The sequence below is a fragment of the Salarias fasciatus genome, unplaced genomic scaffold (genome assembly GCF_902148845.1).
Source record: "Salarias fasciatus unplaced genomic scaffold, fSalaFa1.1, whole genome shotgun sequence".
Lineage (NCBI taxonomy): Eukaryota > Metazoa > Chordata > Actinopteri > Blenniiformes > Blenniidae > Salarias > Salarias fasciatus.
Window position 1 is genome coordinate 286202 of NW_021941399.1, and position 17320 is coordinate 303521.

The following is a 17320-nucleotide window of genomic DNA, read 5'->3' on the forward strand; positions in this document are numbered from 1 at the left end:
TGGGGGGTCAGGCCCTCCATTCACTGAAACCCGAGTCGCTCAGTGTGTCTCGGGTCATGACCTCTGCCCCCTGTCCCCCCCCGTGTGTCCTCCAGACTGCGGCGGCGGCGTGGACCGCTGGTCCTGCGGGAAGCCCTGCCCCCGCTCCTGCTCCGACCTGCACGGCGACGCCGAGTGCCTCGACCCCGCCGGATGCTCCCCGGGCTGCGGTTGCCTCGGCGACCAGGTGCTGCAGGACGGAGCGTGCGTGGACCGCGACGAGTGCCGCTGCAGATACCACAACGGCTCGGCCACCGGTTCGATCCCCGCTCGGCCCGCCAGGCGAGCCAAAGCTGCGACGGATCCCCGGCCGCTCTGTGATCGCTCGCTTCTGTCTGCAGGTGGTCCGGATCCCACCAACACGTCCCGGGTCTGGCCCGGCGGAGCGGACTGGGAGACCCTGAACCCCGGAGAGAACATCGCCAGCGACTGTAGAAACTGGTACCGGGACTTCTGAGGGTCCAGGAGACGCTTCGGGTGGTCCCGTGTTTGAAGACGTCATGTCTCCTCCCCAGCTCCTGCCAGGCCGGCGTCCTGCACTGCGTCTCTGTCCCCGGCTGCCGAGTGGACGGCGGCTGGAGCCAGTGGAGCGGCTGGACCGGCTGCTCAGTCCCCTGCGGAGGAGGACTGAGGTTCAGGAAGCGTCTCTGCGACAACCCGTCCCCCCAGAGCGGAGGACGGGGCTGCGTGGGAGACAACGACCAGCAGAGCGGCTGCAACGCCCAGCCCTGCTCCGGTGAGGCCGGGACACGTCTCGTCTCCCTGGACGTCCCAGCAGCCCCTCACTGAGCCGTGCTCCCTGTGCCCTGCAGAGTCCCCCTGGTCCCCCTGGTCCCCCTGGTCCTCCTGGTCCTCCTGGTCGTCCTGCTCGGTCAGCTGCGGGGGGGGACAGCAGTCCCGGTCTCGGCTGTGCGTCTCGCCGCCCTGCAGCGGATTCAGTCGACAGAGTAAAACCTGCAACAGTCACGTGTGTCTGGGTGAGCGGCTGGACGCGTCTCGGCGTCCTCGCTGCCGGAGACTCGCCTTCATCGCACCTCCCGTCCCGTCGTCGTGGTTTCCGTTGTGCAGTAATTCCGTTGTGTCCCCCTCGGTCCCTGGACCCGGTCTGCAGACGTGGGCTGTCCTCCGGGCCGGCTGTACCGGGAGTGCGAGCGCGGCGAGGGCTGCCCGTTCAGCTGCTCCCAGGTCAGCGGCCGAGACGGCTGCTACTCGGACGGCTGCGAGGAGGGCTGCCACTGTCCGCCGCACGCCTTCCAGCACCGGGACGTCTGCCTGCAGGTGGGCGGCGCCGCCGCCGCGTCCCGGCGCCGCCGCCGTCCGGCCGCCGCGGAGCTGAGTCCGTCTGTGTCCCGCAGGAGTGTCCGTGTGCGGTGGACGGAGAGCTGCTGGACGCTCTGCGCGCCGTGTCCACCACCACGCCGCCGCTGTTCCACAACGTCTCTGAGGGGGCGGAGTTCAGCTCCGGAGACACGTTAGAGCACGACTGCAGCGCCTGGTGAGAACCGCATCTTTATCCTGACGTTCTCCGCGTCCTCTGCTGGCTCAGAGGAGACTTCCTGCAGAACCTTCCTGCTGATCCAGTCTGGGTGACAGAAACGGAGACAGAAACTGAACGAAGCTGTACTTCCTTCGTCGTGTCACAGTTCCGGTTCTGGTCCTGGTTCTTCTGGTCCGCAGTGTCTGTGATCACGGCCGCTGGAACTGCTCCCTGGAGCACTGTCCCGTGGACGGGGCCTTGTCCCCGTGGGGCCCCTGGACCCCCTGCTCGCTGTCCTGCGGCGGTCTGGGACTGAAGACCCGCTCCAGGGCCTGCACGGACCCGGCCCCGGCCCACGGCGGGAGGGACTGCCGGGGCCCCCGGCTGGAGACCACGTACTGCCAGGCCCCCGACTGTCCAGGTACGGCGGCGGCGTCATCATGAGGCTGCGCTGCTCTGTTCCCTGACGCTCTGCTGTCTGCCCCTCCCAGCCGTCGTGTCTCCGGAGGAGCCGTCCACAGGTGAGACGTGGTTCTGCAGGTCCTCCATGTGTGGACCCTTCCTCTGACTCCGCTGGTCTTGGTCAGATGAGGACGACGGGTTCTCCCCCTGGTCCTCCTGGACCCCCTGCTCTCGGACCTGCACCGACGCCCTCCGCCCGGCCACCAAGTCCCGGCGCCGCCTCTGTGCCACGCCCCCCTGCTCCGGAAGCTCCCTGCAGGAGAAAGCCTGCAACCTGCCGCAGTGCCCAGGTGAGTCCGCCCCGGACCCAGACCGGGACCCGACCGGACCGGCTCGCCGTCTGACCACCGTGCTGTGTGTCTGGTCTGGAGGGGGGTGTGTGGGGCCGGACTGCGCCCAGAGGAACTGCTCCTGGACGGACTGGGGGGACTGGGGGTCCTGCTCGCGGTCCTGCGGGGTGGGCCAGCAGCAGAGGGTCCGGACCTTCCTGGGACCGGGACTCAACGGCTCCTGGTGCGAAGACATCCTGGGAGGGAACCTGGAGAACCGCTTCTGCAACATCCGGCCCTGCAAAGGTGAGGGGGGGCTCCTCTGAGGGTCCAGTCTCAGAACTCCGTTTCCATGGTAACGTGTGTGTGTGTGTGTGTGTGTGTGTGTGTGTGCGTGTGCGTGTGTGTGTGCGTGGCAGTGGACGGCGGCTGGTCCCGTTGGAGTCCCTGGTCCCGCTGCGATAAGCCGTGTGGCGGCGGACGCTCCATCCGGACCCGGTCCTGTTCCAGCCCCCCCCCGAAGAACGGGGGCAGGAAGTGTGAGGGCGAGAAGAACCAGGTGAAGCCCTGCAACACCAGGCCCTGCGGTGAGACACACACACACACACACACACACACACACACAGGCGTGGAACCAGCACGAGGATCTGGAGGGTCTCTGGAGGTCCTGATTTGAGGCATTTTAGCATTTTAGTTTTGTATTTTAGTCCGTTTATTAGTTTGAGCTGTTTTACCTTTTTCAATTTCTTTTTTTTAAATCATTATCAGCCATTTTGAATTCTACTGAAATGATTGATTCATGCTGAAATGCTAAAGCTACATGCTAACGTCGGAGGACTCTGCTCGCTGCTGCTGGGAGGATTTCTTGGACACCCGACCCGTGGAGGGCGGTGAGTCGGGAGAAAACGGCTGAACATGGACGGTTGACTTGGGTTTGATTTTGATGTGTAAAGTTCTCGTTAGCGTGAGCGCGGCTCTCCCTGCACTGCTCATGTTCTGTTTGTTGTTGTTCTTGCAGGAGGAGGGAGCTTTATTGAGAACAGGCTGTGGTGAACTGGAATATTGCAGAGATGTAACGTGTGTCTGTAAAAATGGGGTCATTTAATGTAAATGTGGTGTTCCTGCGTGTGGCGTTCACTGCAGGCAGTAAAACTCTGAAGGATTCGGTTGGACTTTACTCAGATCTTTAACTGCCTCCAGAATGTAGCACAGCATATAAAATCAGCAATATTTCAAGTACAAATGAAAATAAATGAAAAATAGGAACTAAATGAAACCCCAGACCTTCATCAGGATGACGGTGATGCTGGTGTGAAGATTTGCTTTTAAGGACAACTCAAGTGTTCATCTGTCTTTGTGTGGGTTAACGACACTGCAGTGAAAGATCAGGTTCAGCAAACCAGTTTCACCTCAAAGCTGAGCAGCAGCAGCAACATGCTGAGAACAACCCAGAGAAACAATATGTGTGAGAATGTATTGAACAGGCTACTGTCGAGACCCAGACATGAGCCACATATGTTTAAACACTGTATCTTACTTTTGTTTTAGTGTATCATTAATAAGTATCAGCCAAGTATACTATATATTTATTTATGTATTTTTCAGTTTAAGCCAAGTAAAGTAGTTATTTACAATCACAAACCTGCAACATAGATGTATAGAAATGGGGTCATTTAATGTAAATGGCAGTCAGTTAAATTAAAAGGTAGAAAACATTTTCTGCAAACTAAAGATAAAATCAAAGAATCATCATAAACTACCAGCACTTGGCATTAGAGTCTGATTTAAATGGTTAAGTTTAAACTTTAAACGCCGGTCCACTCTCACTCTCACTTCCACACGGGGCTTAAATTTAAAATAACAATAAACCAGATGAACCCAGGCGGCTGTTTGTAGGCGAGACGTTCCAGTTACCTGGTGAATCCAGCGTGGTCTGAAGGAGCAGAGGCTTTCTCTGAGGAGCGTCTCTGCGCTCTCACTGAGGCATCATGGGAAATGTCCTGACCGTCCCGTCTGCTGCTGCGTTTCCAGACGAGGCCGGATGTCCTCCGGGACAGGAGTTCGTCTCCTGCGCCAACCAGTGTCCCCAGCGCTGCTCGGACCTCCAGCAGGGCATCGAGTGCCAGGACAGCGCCGAGTGCCAGCCGGGCTGCCGCTGCCCCACAGGTACCCGCGCGCGCACGTGTGTGTGTGTGTGTGTGTGTGTGTGTGTGTGTGTGTGTGTGTGTGTGTGTGTGTGTTAAAATCCCATTTCTGATCCAGCCGGTGTTAACTGGAGAACCACACTCTGAACTTGACATGTTCTTAATGAGGATCAGTGAAAACCTTTTCCTGCCTTTTTGTGTGTGTGCGTACGTGCGTGCGTGCAGGCGAGCTGCAGCAGGACGGCCTGTGCGTCCGCCTGTGGCAGTGCGACTGTGTGGACGCCCTGGGCCAGGTGTGGGCGGCCGGCAGCTCTCACCAGGCCGACTGCAACAACTGCAGCTGCCGGGACGGCCGGCTGCTCTGCAGCAACCACAGCTGCCGGGCCGGCTGCGTGTGGAGCTCCTGGTCCAGCTGGGCGGCGTGCAGCGTGTCCTGTGGGCGGGGCCAGAGGACCAGATACAGGTGAGGAGCCGTGGACGGCTGTCCCACTCACACACCTGTCTTCTCTACATGCTTTTCTACACGTCACTCCCCCTGGTGGTCAAACGTAGAAATGCTGCCGTGGCTGGTGACCGGACAGAGAGACCCACAGCAGGATCATGAAGCTGCTTCTCTGACTCGATCCTGATTCTCAGGATTTCAGGATCTTCTCTGGTCTGCTGGCATGAAAGCAGAACACATTTACAAAGATTCTATGATAAAGATTTTTCAACCTCTTGATAAATAATGCAAACACACCGAGGTGAATCCAAGGCTGTGTTCACACCAAAGCATTTGGCTCGACATAAATGACGTGGTGGAGCCGGTACCGACAGTGTGAACACGTTTTTCACGTTGGAGCGACCTACTTTCGGGTGGAGCCGGGGCCGCTTGGAGGAGGAGGTCCGAGGTCGGCACCGGCTCGATCTGCATGCGGTGAGAACACGGTCACTCCCCGGGTCCAGCTCGCTTTCCTCGTTTGCCACACTTTTGTCCGTGTGAGGCTTCCGTAACGCACGACACGGACTGTTATTCTGAGCGCGCACGTCGAGCATGGCAGAGAGTCTGTGCTTCCTTCTGAAAGTCGGCGATTTGTATGGTCTGCACAAAAATCATGTACAACAGAACAACCGTTCTTCTGGCTGCGTTGCGTCTGCAGAACGGAATCACCGCAGCACCGTCTGCGGTGTCTCTGCAGTCCGCTGGAGGAGGTTGCCAGATATGTCGATCTGGTGCCATAAACCCGTTTAACTCAATAGAAAGCAGCCCAAACTGCCATCTCGGTTGAAAATGCACGTTAAAACCGTATTTGTATAATTAAAAAAAAAACACTTCATAAACACATAATCGTTTCATCAACCCGTCTGACGTGTTCAAAAAAGAAGCTTGATTTGGCGGAAACCCGTCCAATCTGGCAACACAGCCGCTCTGGTCAGAGAGCTGTTTTGTGCAATTTTGGAGCTGTTTGACTTTCCTGCAGTGACGAGGTACAAAACCGTTCATTCTTCTGAAGCGTATAATAACTACATCATGCTGTTTGTTCTGTGTTCTACCAGAAGAAGTAAAAAATAGAATATTAAGGCAAAAACACGACACAGCTTTTATTTTGATGTCACTTATTTTGGAACAAGTATCGCGTTTCCTTCCGGCACCCGACTTGCTTCTGTCTGGTTTGACACCCCTTCGGTTCGACGCCGGTGAGAACACGATTCAGTTATTTATGAGGAGGCTGATTTACAAATTCACACTTCACAAAAGGGGTCCTGGCTCGACTCAATTCGGTGTGAACACAGCCCAAGACAGCATGTGATTTATTTTTGCTTGCATGCATTTTTTTTAACTTTTACAAACACAGTATCACATCTTTGAGGCTGACAGTCAAGCTACTTCATCTTCTCACAGTTATCAGAGCACCACATCGAAGGAATAAAGCTGCAGTGAAATGAATCAAATGGGTCGGCTGAGGCCAGCTGCCAGGACCTCCACTTCTGGACAGGCCCTGCTTCTGGCAAGCCCAGAGGCAGAAACAAGGTCCATGTGTTAGATTCTCCACAAGCTGCAGAGCAGCCGGCGTGTTAGGTCAATCACCAACGCCGGCTGCGTTTCGAGCAGGGTGGCTTTCCTGCATGGTCCCGGTCTGCAGGACTGGAGAGTCCAGTCCTGCGCTGCTCCGGTGCCGTTGGCCTTGAGCTTCGTCTGTCCGTGAGTTTCGGGTCCAACAGTGTCTGTGAAGGTGTGACACGCCGTGCTCAGTAGTCTTAATCATGGACTAGACGTCGTCTCCCTCCACTGCGCTGAAGGCTCGGGGTCTTTTGCAATGAAACAAGCGGTGGATTTCGTTACCTTCTTTGCCGGTTGTGTGGCAGTTTTTCGAAGCGGTGAAGCGTGCGCTGATCAGCTGCTGGTCGTGTTGGCGCTCTGTTCTCCGTATTATCTCCGGGTGATGTCTTTCCAGGTGAGAACGAGGATTTGAAGTATTCCCAAGATGCTTTACTTTACTGTTACAATCTCTGCGAATGGCGTGATTCACGTCAAGCCCTTTCCTCCCCCGGGCCGGGTCGACAGTAAAATCCAAGTGTTTCCAAGTGGTTGCTTTCAAAGGTTGGATTTTCTTTTTCTGTGACAGTGCTCTGCAGCTACGAGGCTTGCGAGCCTACACTACAGTGGCTGAGAAGGCACACCCGCAAAAAAAATAGATTTTTTGAAAATGAGATTCGATTCTGAATCGTTCCATGTTGAAGACGCGATTCGAGCTCGAATCATTTTCTTCCTGCCCCCCTCCCTCTGACCTTCAGATCTTTCACCAAACAGTCCTCGTACTGCTGAGGTGGTCAGCAGGATTCGTACCTGCGTTCGGAGACCCCGGTGGGTTCCTGATAAACTGAAGAGGAGCTTCAGATGGTGGAGGCAGAGTTTCGATCAGTTGACAGGAATGTTTTAGTTTCTGCTCTGAGCTTCACCACCACAGGGACAGCAGGGTTGTCGTGGCCGAGTGGTTAAGGCGATGGACTAGAAATCCATTGGGGTCTCCCCGCGCAGGTTCGAATCCTGCCGACAACGGAAGGTTTTCATGGCAGTGACATGTTTGTTAAAAATAGACCAGCAGTGAATGCTGAGTGGATCCTGGTGAATCCACCGGTCAGGTTTCCTGTTACTCATTCACTCGTTACACGAAAGGAACACAGCGTCTGTCCAGAGTTCCAGTGACTCACAGATGGTTGGATTTCACTCTGTTCTACAGAAAAACATCTCATTAAGTCCCACTTGAAAATACAAAACAGCACAAATCTGTTAAAGAACAGATCAGATGAATATTTTGTGTTCTTCTTCTGTCACTGCAGTGACAGTAAAATGAAAAGCTTCCGTCACTGGAGATGCCGGGGATTGAACCCGGGGCCTCATACATGCAAAGCATGCGCTCTACCACTGAGCTACATCCCCTCTGTGTGAGCAAGCATGCAGAGGACGGAGGGACGAGGGAGGGACGGGGGAGGGGGCAGACCTGGGACATCCAGTTAATGAGTAACTTCTGATTGTGGGAGTTGGGATCGATAATGATCTATTTACTTATCTTGACGAGGTTCAGCTTTGTTTAAACTGCCGTAGTCGGCAGGATTTGAACCTGAGGGGAAGAACAGATGTTGTCATGTTTGCCAAAAACAGTTCAACTGTTTCTGTGGAACAGATCCTTGTAAATCCACCAGTCAGGTGTCCCGTCACTCAGTGACAGTGAATAAACACACGACAGTCTGGATTTCACTTTTATGAGAACAGATGACCACTTTTAACAATTTATCTACCGGGTAGTTCAGCATTATTAAAGTTCACGTTGTCGGCAGGATTCGAACCTGCGCGGGGAGACCCCAATGGATTTCTAGTCCATCGCCTTAACCACTCGGCCACGACAACCCTGCTGTCCCCCTGCTGGTGAAGCTCAGAGCAGCAAGTGATCCAGAGAAAGTCGCAGTACGTCAACACAATAAACCAGCTCCATGAAGAGCCAGAACAACTGACAAGATTCAGCTGGAGAGAGAACATTCACTTTTATACTCAGTGAGTTCAACTTTATTAAACTCCAAAACTCTTTACTTCATGAAACCAAAATGTTCAGCTGCTGAGAAGTCGTTTCAAAAAGACTCGGATTCATTATAAATTCAAAATACATACAGTATGCAACGATTCACCACACCCCGACACCCGCACCTCCGAACACAAAACACCAGATCCGTCCGCTCCACCCCAACATGCTGGGTCTCCTCTGAAACTAGAAACAAACGGGAAACCCAGCTTCACATTTCACAGCAGCACCTCAGATCATGTTTCTCGAACGCTTCTTCACCACATCTCAAAGCCGCTCACACTGTTGGAGCCGAGGACTTCCGTCCGGCCGACTCCACCTGGTTCTTTGATTCTGTGCTTAGTATGAAAAACGCCAAAACAACTGACTTGAAAATATGTAGGCGCAATCCCACTGTGTCCAAGACTGTTTTGAAGTTCAGCCTTTGCAGAAGCTGCTTTAACCTCAAGGTGAGAAAGTTAATCTGTAATCTGCTGCCATCTTGTGGTCAAACTGAGGAACTAAGCCTGATCTCTGAACACGTCACAGTGTGACCACGTATTTCCTGCTCTGAGCTCCTCACTGGCGGTGGAGAACAGGGTTGTCGCGGAGTGGTTAAGGCGATGGACTAGAAATCCATTGGGGTCTCCCCGCGCAGGTTCGAATCCTGCCGACAACGTGAACTTTAATCATGCCGAACCTCCTGGAAACAGTGAAAAATGTTCTTGGAGATCCACCAGTCAGCTGTCCTGTCCTGGTTACAGTGAATGAACACACGGCCGATGCGGTCCGGCTCCGGTCCGGTACACCGCCTGCGGTGTCTCTGCAGTCTGCTGGAGAAGGTTGCCAGATCTGTCACTATCCCCCGTAGACAATATTAAACCTGTTTTACTCAATAGAAGCAGCCCAAACCGCCATCTCGGTTGAAAACGCAGGTTAAAACCGTATTTTTATGATTAAAAAAACGTCATAAACGCATAATGATTTCATCAACCCGTCCGACGTGTTCAAAGAAGACGCTTGATTTGGCCTGATTTTGAAGTCACTTATTTTGGAACACGTATCGCGTTTCCTTCCGGCACCGACTTGCTTCTGTCTGAATTGATGCGGTCGGGCTGCGGCGTGCGGAAAAACAGGATCCTTGAAGAAAGAGACCGGAGCTCTGCAAGGGCTCCGCAGCCGGACCGCATCCAGTGTGCATCGGGGGTCAGATTTCACTCCGATGAGAACAAATGAACGTCTGATTCAAGTTGAAACTGCAGTAAATAGGATCCATCTACCACATATTGTTATCTGTTAGAGCTATGGGAAAGTTCAGCATGATTAAAGCTTGCGTTGTCGGCAGGATTTGATCCTCCGCGGGGAAACCCCAAGACGGTTTATTTGTGGAAGTTGTGTTTCTCACGTCTCTGCTGTTATTTCAGTGCTGTTCAAGGTCGGATGATGTTCTGTAGTTTCCTGATTTTACCTGAATGCACCTTCGGAGTGAGTTAGCAGGCGATTGGCTGAGAGGTAGCAGGGGGCGGGGCAATGGCGTTTTGAGACAGAGTGGAAGTCGTTAATCTAATTGCAGTTCATGCTGATAGACTTAATAATTAACTAGTTTAGGCGAGTTCGGACCCTTCTCCCACGTCACTGCACGAGTTTGTTTTTCAGTTCGTTTTTCTTCACCCTTCCATAAGAAAACAGTTCTTCCTCCCCCTCAGCTGGCTGTGTGTCCTGACTCTCTGCTCCGTGGAGGTTTCTCGTTTGTCCTCTGACTGGCTCATGCGGTCGACTCCTTGGTTCTTGTTTGTAGACCGGTCGCTTTGTTTGCTCTGGAAAATCTCCAGCTTTCCAGCTGGTTTTGGACGTTTGGTTTGGTGACGCCGTCTGAGTTCTGAAGGTTCAGTTCTGGCTGAGAATCGTCTCACATTCAACACACTGAGCTCTCAGCTCTGCTCACAAAGTCAGGATTGTACTGGAGCACAAATTGTGCTTCTGTGTCCCGGAGTGAGAAACTGAAGCAAAAGTTGAAAGACTCTGTTTTAACGGTTAGAATTCAGAAAAGCTGCTGCTTGTCTGTTGGAGGGTTCAGATGAACTTTGACCTCACTGTGAGGAAGTTAATCTCTAATCTGCTGCCATCTTGTGGTCAATCTGAGGAACTAAATCTGATCTTTCCAGTATTTTCTGAAGCTCCACGTCTCCCATGAATCTCCAGATGGAGGAAAAGCTCACAGACTGACGGTTGTTTTCCAGACTGGAGGAGATGTGAATGATTTACAACAGATTCTAGTCTGTGATCCATCGTGGACGAGTGTCGGAGGGAAATGAACGACTCCACATAATATCTGATCATGTTTCTGTGTGTGGATCATTTCCTGTTCTGAGCTTCACCAGCAGATTTCACTTCTGTGAGAACAGATAATCACTTTTAACTATTTAGTGGCGGGGTAGTTCAGCATGATTAAAGCTCACGTTGTCGGCAGGATTCGAACCTGCGCGGGGAGACCCCAATGGATTTCTAGTCCATCGCCTTAACCACTCGGCCACGACAACCCTGCTGTCCCCCTGCTGGTGAAGCTCAGAGCAGCAAGTGATCCAGAGAAAGTCGCAGTACGTCAACACAATAAACCAGCTCCATGAAGAGCCAGAACAACTGACAAGATTCAGCTGGAGAGAGAACATTCACTTTTATACTCAGTGAGTTCAACTTTATTAAACACCAAAACTCTTTACTTCATGAAACCGAAATGTTCAGCTGCTGAGAAGTCGTTTCAAAAAGACTCGGATTCATTATAACTTCAAAATACATACAGTATGCAACGATTCACCACACCCCGACACCCGCACCTCCGAACACAAAACACCAGATCCGTCCGCTCCACCCCAACATGCTGGGTCTCCTCTGAAACTAGAAAAGCTGCACTTCAAGACGACACCAAGCAGAATATTCTCTGAGCCGAACGCCTCCCGTCAGCGGCAAACAAACGCAAAACCCAGCGTCACATTTCACACCCAGTTGTTGGCTTGACTGTTCAGAAACTGAACACCAAACACTAATAATGAAACAACAACAACATAATGTGCACAATATTAAAGCTAGGGTTGGCAATCTTGGAAAACTAGCATGTAGCACGAATGTAGCATCTCCCCAAGGCTCCGCCAAGCTCCGCCCAGCTCCCACCCCATTGGACGAGCTCCCGTTGGGAGCGGAGACGCGGAGACGTTGGCGACATGCGCGGCACTTCCGCATCCAGTGCGTCCCTGGCGTAGCCTGTCCTCAGCGCTTGGTTTGTTCGTTTTTCTTTATTTGCACTACGCCAAGTTACGGCGCACTGAACAGTTAGTAACCCCCAAACATTCTTCTCCACCATTCTGCAACGACGCTCCGTCCTTCTACGCCGCACTGAACCAGGGTCAGTGCACGCTATTGACATGTACGCGCAGGGGGCAGGTCAAACGGCGAAGGGATTTGATTGGTTTAAAAAAAGGTGTCCCGTCAAGACGATTGGTTGCTGTTTTTCCCGTTTTCCTCCTGCTGTAGATAGCGGATATTTTCCGCTCTACTTTAAAAACACACTATGAATTGCTTCCCATCGGGTCATAAAGATCATTTTATCTCATTCAGATCGCCAACCCCAGCTTTAAGAACTTTTATTAGTGCAAAAAGTGCAAATACAACAATTAAATTAACCCTTTTTATGCAGAATGTGCCGATATCAATTAAATTACAGCTTGAACGACTTTGAATAACAAAACAAGAGCAGCTTATAAAAAAGTGGAAAAAGTAAAAGAAACGAATAACACACACACACAGTGCACACACTCTCTGACCTCGGCCTCAGGTTCTGTCCTGTTGTGGTTCAGGTCCTATCTCACTGGCAGATCCTTCAGAGTGTCACGGTGAGGGGAGGAGTCCAGGTCACATGGCCTATCAGAGGGGTCCCTCAGGGGTCGGTGCTTGGCCCCTTCCTCTTCTCTCTGCATACCACCTCATGGCTTCTCCTACCACTGTATGCTGACGACACTCAGCTCTTCTTCTCTTTTCCACCTGACGACACGACAGTCTCAGCTGATCAGCAGGTCTGGCTGATATCTGCACCTGGATGAAGGAGCGCCACCTTCAGCTACACCTGTCTCACACTGAACTCATGGTCTTTCCAGCTTGTCCATCTGTCCAGCCTCAGATCAGTGTCCAGCTTCACTCCAGCCGACTTGTGCCACAAACTCAGCCAGAAACCTGGAGGTCATGGTGGATGACCTGCTGACCTTTAAGGTTCACGTGGCCTCAGTTTCTCTGTCTTGTCGTTATGCCCTCTACAACATCAGGAAGATCAGACCCTTCCTGACCCCCAGCGAGTTGCGCAGTCCTGCCGATGGATGAATGAATGAATGAATAAATGAATTAAATAATGAATGAATAAACAAATGAATGGATGAATGAATAAAAAAATGAATAAATGAATAAATAAAGGAATAAATAAATAAGCCCATGATTCTATTGTTAGTTCGCCTATGTTACAACAGATTCAGATATTCAGGAACAACTTTCTGCTTCCCGTCATGAGACTGTTCTGGAGTCCCATCTCCACTTGCTTCCTGTGGCGTTCTCTCTGACGTCAGCTGAGTGAAAAGGCCCCGACGACGCTGCGGCACAGTCCGATGGCGCTCGGCTCTTTGCCTCTGGTCATGCAGTGCATTCGTGCCGGCCAGGTTGAGATTGTGGCCGAAGCAGTGCAGCCGACTGCGGCAGCAATGTTGGCGGCGTTGTCAGTGGTCATCGCTGAAAGTTTTTTCTCGCCAAGTTGCCAGTCCTGAAGTGCAGCTCTGAGCGCCGCCTCGAGGTTTTCCGCCGTATGACTCTCAGGGAAATACGTTGTTTGGAGGCATTTGGATTGGAGTCTCCACTCAGGTGTCACGGTGTGGACGGCCAGGGACACACATGGAGTCCTGTTGACTGACGACCACATGTCAGCTGTGAAGGAATAACTGTCGGCCTGTCCTGTACTGTCCACAGCAGGACTCGAACCTCGTCTCTAACTATCATATTTAAATGTGGGACGGCTGATTGTGAGAAATGTTTCCGTCCAGGCAGCTCGTACCGGGCAGCCAGGACCTTTACCAGGTCCTTAAAGGTGCATTAAGGAGTTTTTCAACTTTAAAAATACTTATTTTCCACCATAAATATGTTACACATTTTTAATGATGCACAATGTGCCCTGACATAGTCATTACCAGAACCTCTAACAGCGCTAAACTGTCACTTGAAAGTCACAGTGCCGGTCCGGCACCACATTTTTTTGGGGAGAATTTGAAAGGAATGACGTAATGCGCACTCCGGCTGGTCTGATTGAGTTAAGTTTCGTTTTGTCCGCCATTACTCTGCCAGATGCTTAGTGAGCAACAACTGAGCAGGATCTTCCAGAAAGTCAGAACAGACTGGCTTCTAGCACTGCAGCTCCACACAGACTCCACCAGGTAGAAGAAACTTACATTTTACTGGAGCGCTACTAAAAGAGTGAGGAAGGAGTTCCCCTCTTCCGTGCACGCGAACCACAGGGACGAGTTTTTCACTAAGCTGCATTACGCCCAAGGCCTGCAGGGGGCGCTGTTTTGCATAAAACATGCAAACTCCTTAATGCACCTTTAAAGCTCCCATATGATGCTATTTTTCAGTCACGGCATGCAGGTCACAGAAGCCCAAAAACATAGTATATAAGTTTGTTTGCCCCAAATTCATCCTATGTTCGGAGTTTGGGCGGTTGAAAAGTGGCTCTGAGGAGCCCTCGTCAGAACAGGATGTTTTTCACAGCCTACTTTCCGGGATGCACTTGAACGCATTTGGCCACGCCCACTCTCTCACACAGGTGGGGGCACAGTCAGAGGCACATCCCCTCCACCGTTTCAGCTTAAGTTTCAGTTTCATTTTCAAAAATGTGTAGCGAGACAAGGAGGAAACAGACAATTTTCAAATTTGAACGTCTTAATGAGCCTACGGCAACACATACTGCTGTAAGAAACTCTTCAAGTGAAAAAGGCATCACATGGACCTTAATCAGAGCGGCGTTTGCAAGCAGAAACACACAGCATAAAAGGAATTTTCCGGAGGCTGTCTGTCACTTGTCTGGGGCGGCGTCACCAACCTGGAGGAGGCTCGTGGGACTCCCGAAGCAGCTGACAGATGAACTTTGACCTCACAGTGAGAAAATTAATCTGTAATCTGCTGCCATCTTGTGGCAAAACTGGGGTACTACATCTGTTCCATCGTGTCACTGCACCGTGCTTCTATTTGTGAATCACTTCCTGCTCTGAGCTTCACCAGCAGGGAGAGAGCAGGGTTGTCGTGGCCGAGTGGTTAAAGCGATGGACTAGAAATCCATTGGGGTCTCCCCGCGCAGGTTCGAATCCTGCCGACAATGTGAGCTTTAATCATGTTGAACCTCCTGAAAACAGTGAAAAGTAAATCCACCAGCCAGCTTTCCTGTCACTGGTTACAATCAATGAACACCCTGCGATTTAGATTTCAGTCCTATGAGACCAGATGAACGTGTGATTTAAGTTCAAACTGAAGTGCAGGGTTTCCCTCAGTGCTTTATAGGCCTGGCGGGCCGCCAGGCTTTACTTGCCCCCCCCCCCCCCCCCCCCCCCCCCCCCCCAGGCTAAGCGTCTGTGTTTTTTTTTTTTTTTTTAAATTGTAAATATGTTTTTTTTTATGAGCCAAAACAGCGATACCAAAGACGGTCTCCAGAGCTTTTAATGGCATCTGGTGATACGGTTGCAATGGCGACACCTGATGGTCGATACATGAACACACAGGGGGTCAGAGGTCAGGCGTGTTTTCATCAGAGAGGCGCAGCAAGTTGATGAGGCAGAGCCGGTGCGAGTTAGCATGGATGCTAGCACGTCGCCACAGCAGCCTTCTGTGAGTCGCGATGGTAAACATCAAACTAGCGGATTTAATCCAAAATGGTTCGTGTTCTGTCCTCAGAATGATTCACTGTCCAGACGGTGGAACTGCGGTGCTTCTGTTTAATGAAGCAGAACGAACAACATGCTTCATCAGTCTGGAGGATTCTATTCATACACATTCTTCTTCTACTGCTTCACACTGCACTACACATCTGACAGTAACACTGCGCCCTCTGCTGGACTGAAGGAGGTACTGCTGGACTTCTGCACTGCTGTGAACTCCATATAAACAAAAGAACGTAAGAATGTTATTAACTGTAAGCAATCTAATAATTTTTCTTTAGTTTTTCATTCAGAAGTAGACGAGGTCAGACAGTCCAGCAGAGACCTCTTCAGCCCCTGAGTGCCCTGTTTTTACACCTTGATCATGTTTGCACTTTTTTACTTTTGTTAATTTATTTTACCTTTAAATGTGAACAGCAATGCCTTGTTTTAAAATTCATTAGGATTTAACTTAATTGAAAACAATTGATATTTATTTTAATTGTATTGTTTGTGTTTGTTAAAACTTTAAGATTATGCCTTTTTGGAAGACTCTGCATTTAAAGGTGCATTAAGGAGTTTTACAACCTTAAAAATACTTATTTTCCACCATAAATATGTCACACATTTTTAATGATGTGTACAATGTGCCCTGACATATTCATTACAAGTACCTCTAACAGCGCTAAATTGTCACTTGAAAGTCACAGTGCCGGTCCGGCACCAGCATTTTTTTGGGGAGAATTTGAAAGGAATGATAATGCATGCGCAGGCTGGTCTGATTGAGTTAGGTTTCGTTTTGTCCGCCATTACTCCGCCAGATGCTTAGTGAGCAACAACTGAGCAGGATCTTCCAGAAAGTCAGAACAGACTGGCTTCTAGCACTGCCACAGCTCCACACAGACTCCACCAGGGAGAAGAAACTTAAATCTTACTTGAGCGCTTCTAAACGAGCGAAGACGGAGTCCCCCTCTTCCGTGCACGGGAGCCACAGGGACGAGTTTTTCACTAAGCTGCGTTACGCCCAAGGCCTACAGGGGGCGCTGTTTCGCATAAAACGTGCAAACTCCTTAAGGCACCTTTAAGTAATGTTAATAAACGCTTACAATAACACAATTTAGTCAGAATTTCCACATTTCTGTCAACTTTTAACTTCTTTTTTTTTTTTTTTTTTTTTGCATAAACACTTGGGCTTCTCTAGCAGTGCAACCACCGGGCTTAGCAAGTTTTCTGGGGGAAACCCTGGAAGCGAATAGGATCCTTCAACCATGTATTGTTATCTACTGAGTTACAGGAAAGTTCAGCATGATTAAAGCTCGCGCTGTCAGCAGGATTCGAACCTGCATGGGGAGACCCCAATGGATTTCTAGTCCATCGCCTTAACCACTTGCGGCCAAGGATGGGGCAAAAGGGACTGCTACGGTGGGGGAAAGAAAAAAAGGAAAAAGGGGAAGGGGGGGGGAGAGAAAAGGAGAAAAAAATGAGAAAATTCAGCATAAAATCATACATCATCAGACGCTGTAGCTCAGAAAAAGTACTTATTTCTCTATTATTGTTCTGTTAAATATTTATTGCTGTATTAATCCATTAATATCATTAATATTATTGATAATCCTCTATGATTTAAAAAAAATACAACAAGTTGCACACTCTTGCCAGGATTTGCACCTGGAATCTTCCACCCAAAGGTTGGCTGTGTTGCTGTTACACCACAAGAGTTGTGTTTTCTGTTGGGTTTTTTTTTCCTCAGGGTTACAAATCAACTCTTTTTTGACATGTTAATATCTGCTTGAACATTTGTTTAAAAACTTGAAATACAGAACTTCTAATGCTTACAATAATAAAATAAAATAAATTGTGTAACACTCAAAACAAATAAAAACGCATTCACAACAAATACTGTACATTGTTAACATTTCCACAGAGTGCTTTTCCACTCTTCAATGCTCTTTCCAGA

The 17320-nt window shown here is 50.5% G+C and overlaps 1 protein-coding gene and 6 non-coding genes across 7 annotated transcripts in view; 4 read left to right on the forward strand and 3 right to left on the reverse strand.

The window, feature by feature from the left end:
- The window catches only part of sspo (SCO-spondin), a gene marked incomplete at its 3' end in the record, with an annotated part of 117942 nt that overhangs the window by 38357 nt on the left and 62265 nt on the right, over nt 1-17320 (forward strand). Inside the window, exons 77-87 of the mRNA XM_030087744.1 lie at nt 96-480; nt 555-613; nt 852-1016; nt 1151-1317; nt 1395-1534; nt 1717-1937; nt 2104-2268; nt 2350-2553; nt 2667-2834; nt 4279-4413; nt 4617-4854. Coding sequence (XP_029943604.1) covers nt 96-480; nt 555-613; nt 852-1016; nt 1151-1317; nt 1395-1534; nt 1717-1937; nt 2104-2268; nt 2350-2553; nt 2667-2834; nt 4279-4413; nt 4617-4854 — 2047 coding nt within the window. The remainder of the gene's footprint in view (nt 1-95; nt 481-554; nt 614-851; nt 1017-1150; nt 1318-1394; nt 1535-1716; nt 1938-2103; nt 2269-2349; nt 2554-2666; nt 2835-4278; nt 4414-4616; nt 4855-17320) is intronic.
- Nucleotides 7350-7431, forward strand: trnas-aga (transfer RNA serine (anticodon AGA)). The gene has a single exon. It is a non-coding gene; the product is annotated as a tRNA-Ser (tRNA).
- On the reverse strand, nt 7741-7812 carry trnaa-ugc (transfer RNA alanine (anticodon UGC)). The gene has a single exon. It is a non-coding gene; the product is annotated as a tRNA-Ala (tRNA).
- trnas-aga (transfer RNA serine (anticodon AGA)) lies at nt 8199-8280 on the reverse strand. Its single transcript has one exon. It is a non-coding gene; the product is annotated as a tRNA-Ser (tRNA).
- trnas-aga (transfer RNA serine (anticodon AGA)) lies at nt 9029-9107 on the forward strand. The gene has a single exon. It is a non-coding gene; the product is annotated as a tRNA-Ser (tRNA).
- On the reverse strand, nt 10887-10968 carry trnas-aga (transfer RNA serine (anticodon AGA)). Its single transcript has one exon. It is a non-coding gene; the product is annotated as a tRNA-Ser (tRNA).
- trnas-aga (transfer RNA serine (anticodon AGA)) lies at nt 14750-14831 on the forward strand. Its single transcript has one exon. It is a non-coding gene; the product is annotated as a tRNA-Ser (tRNA).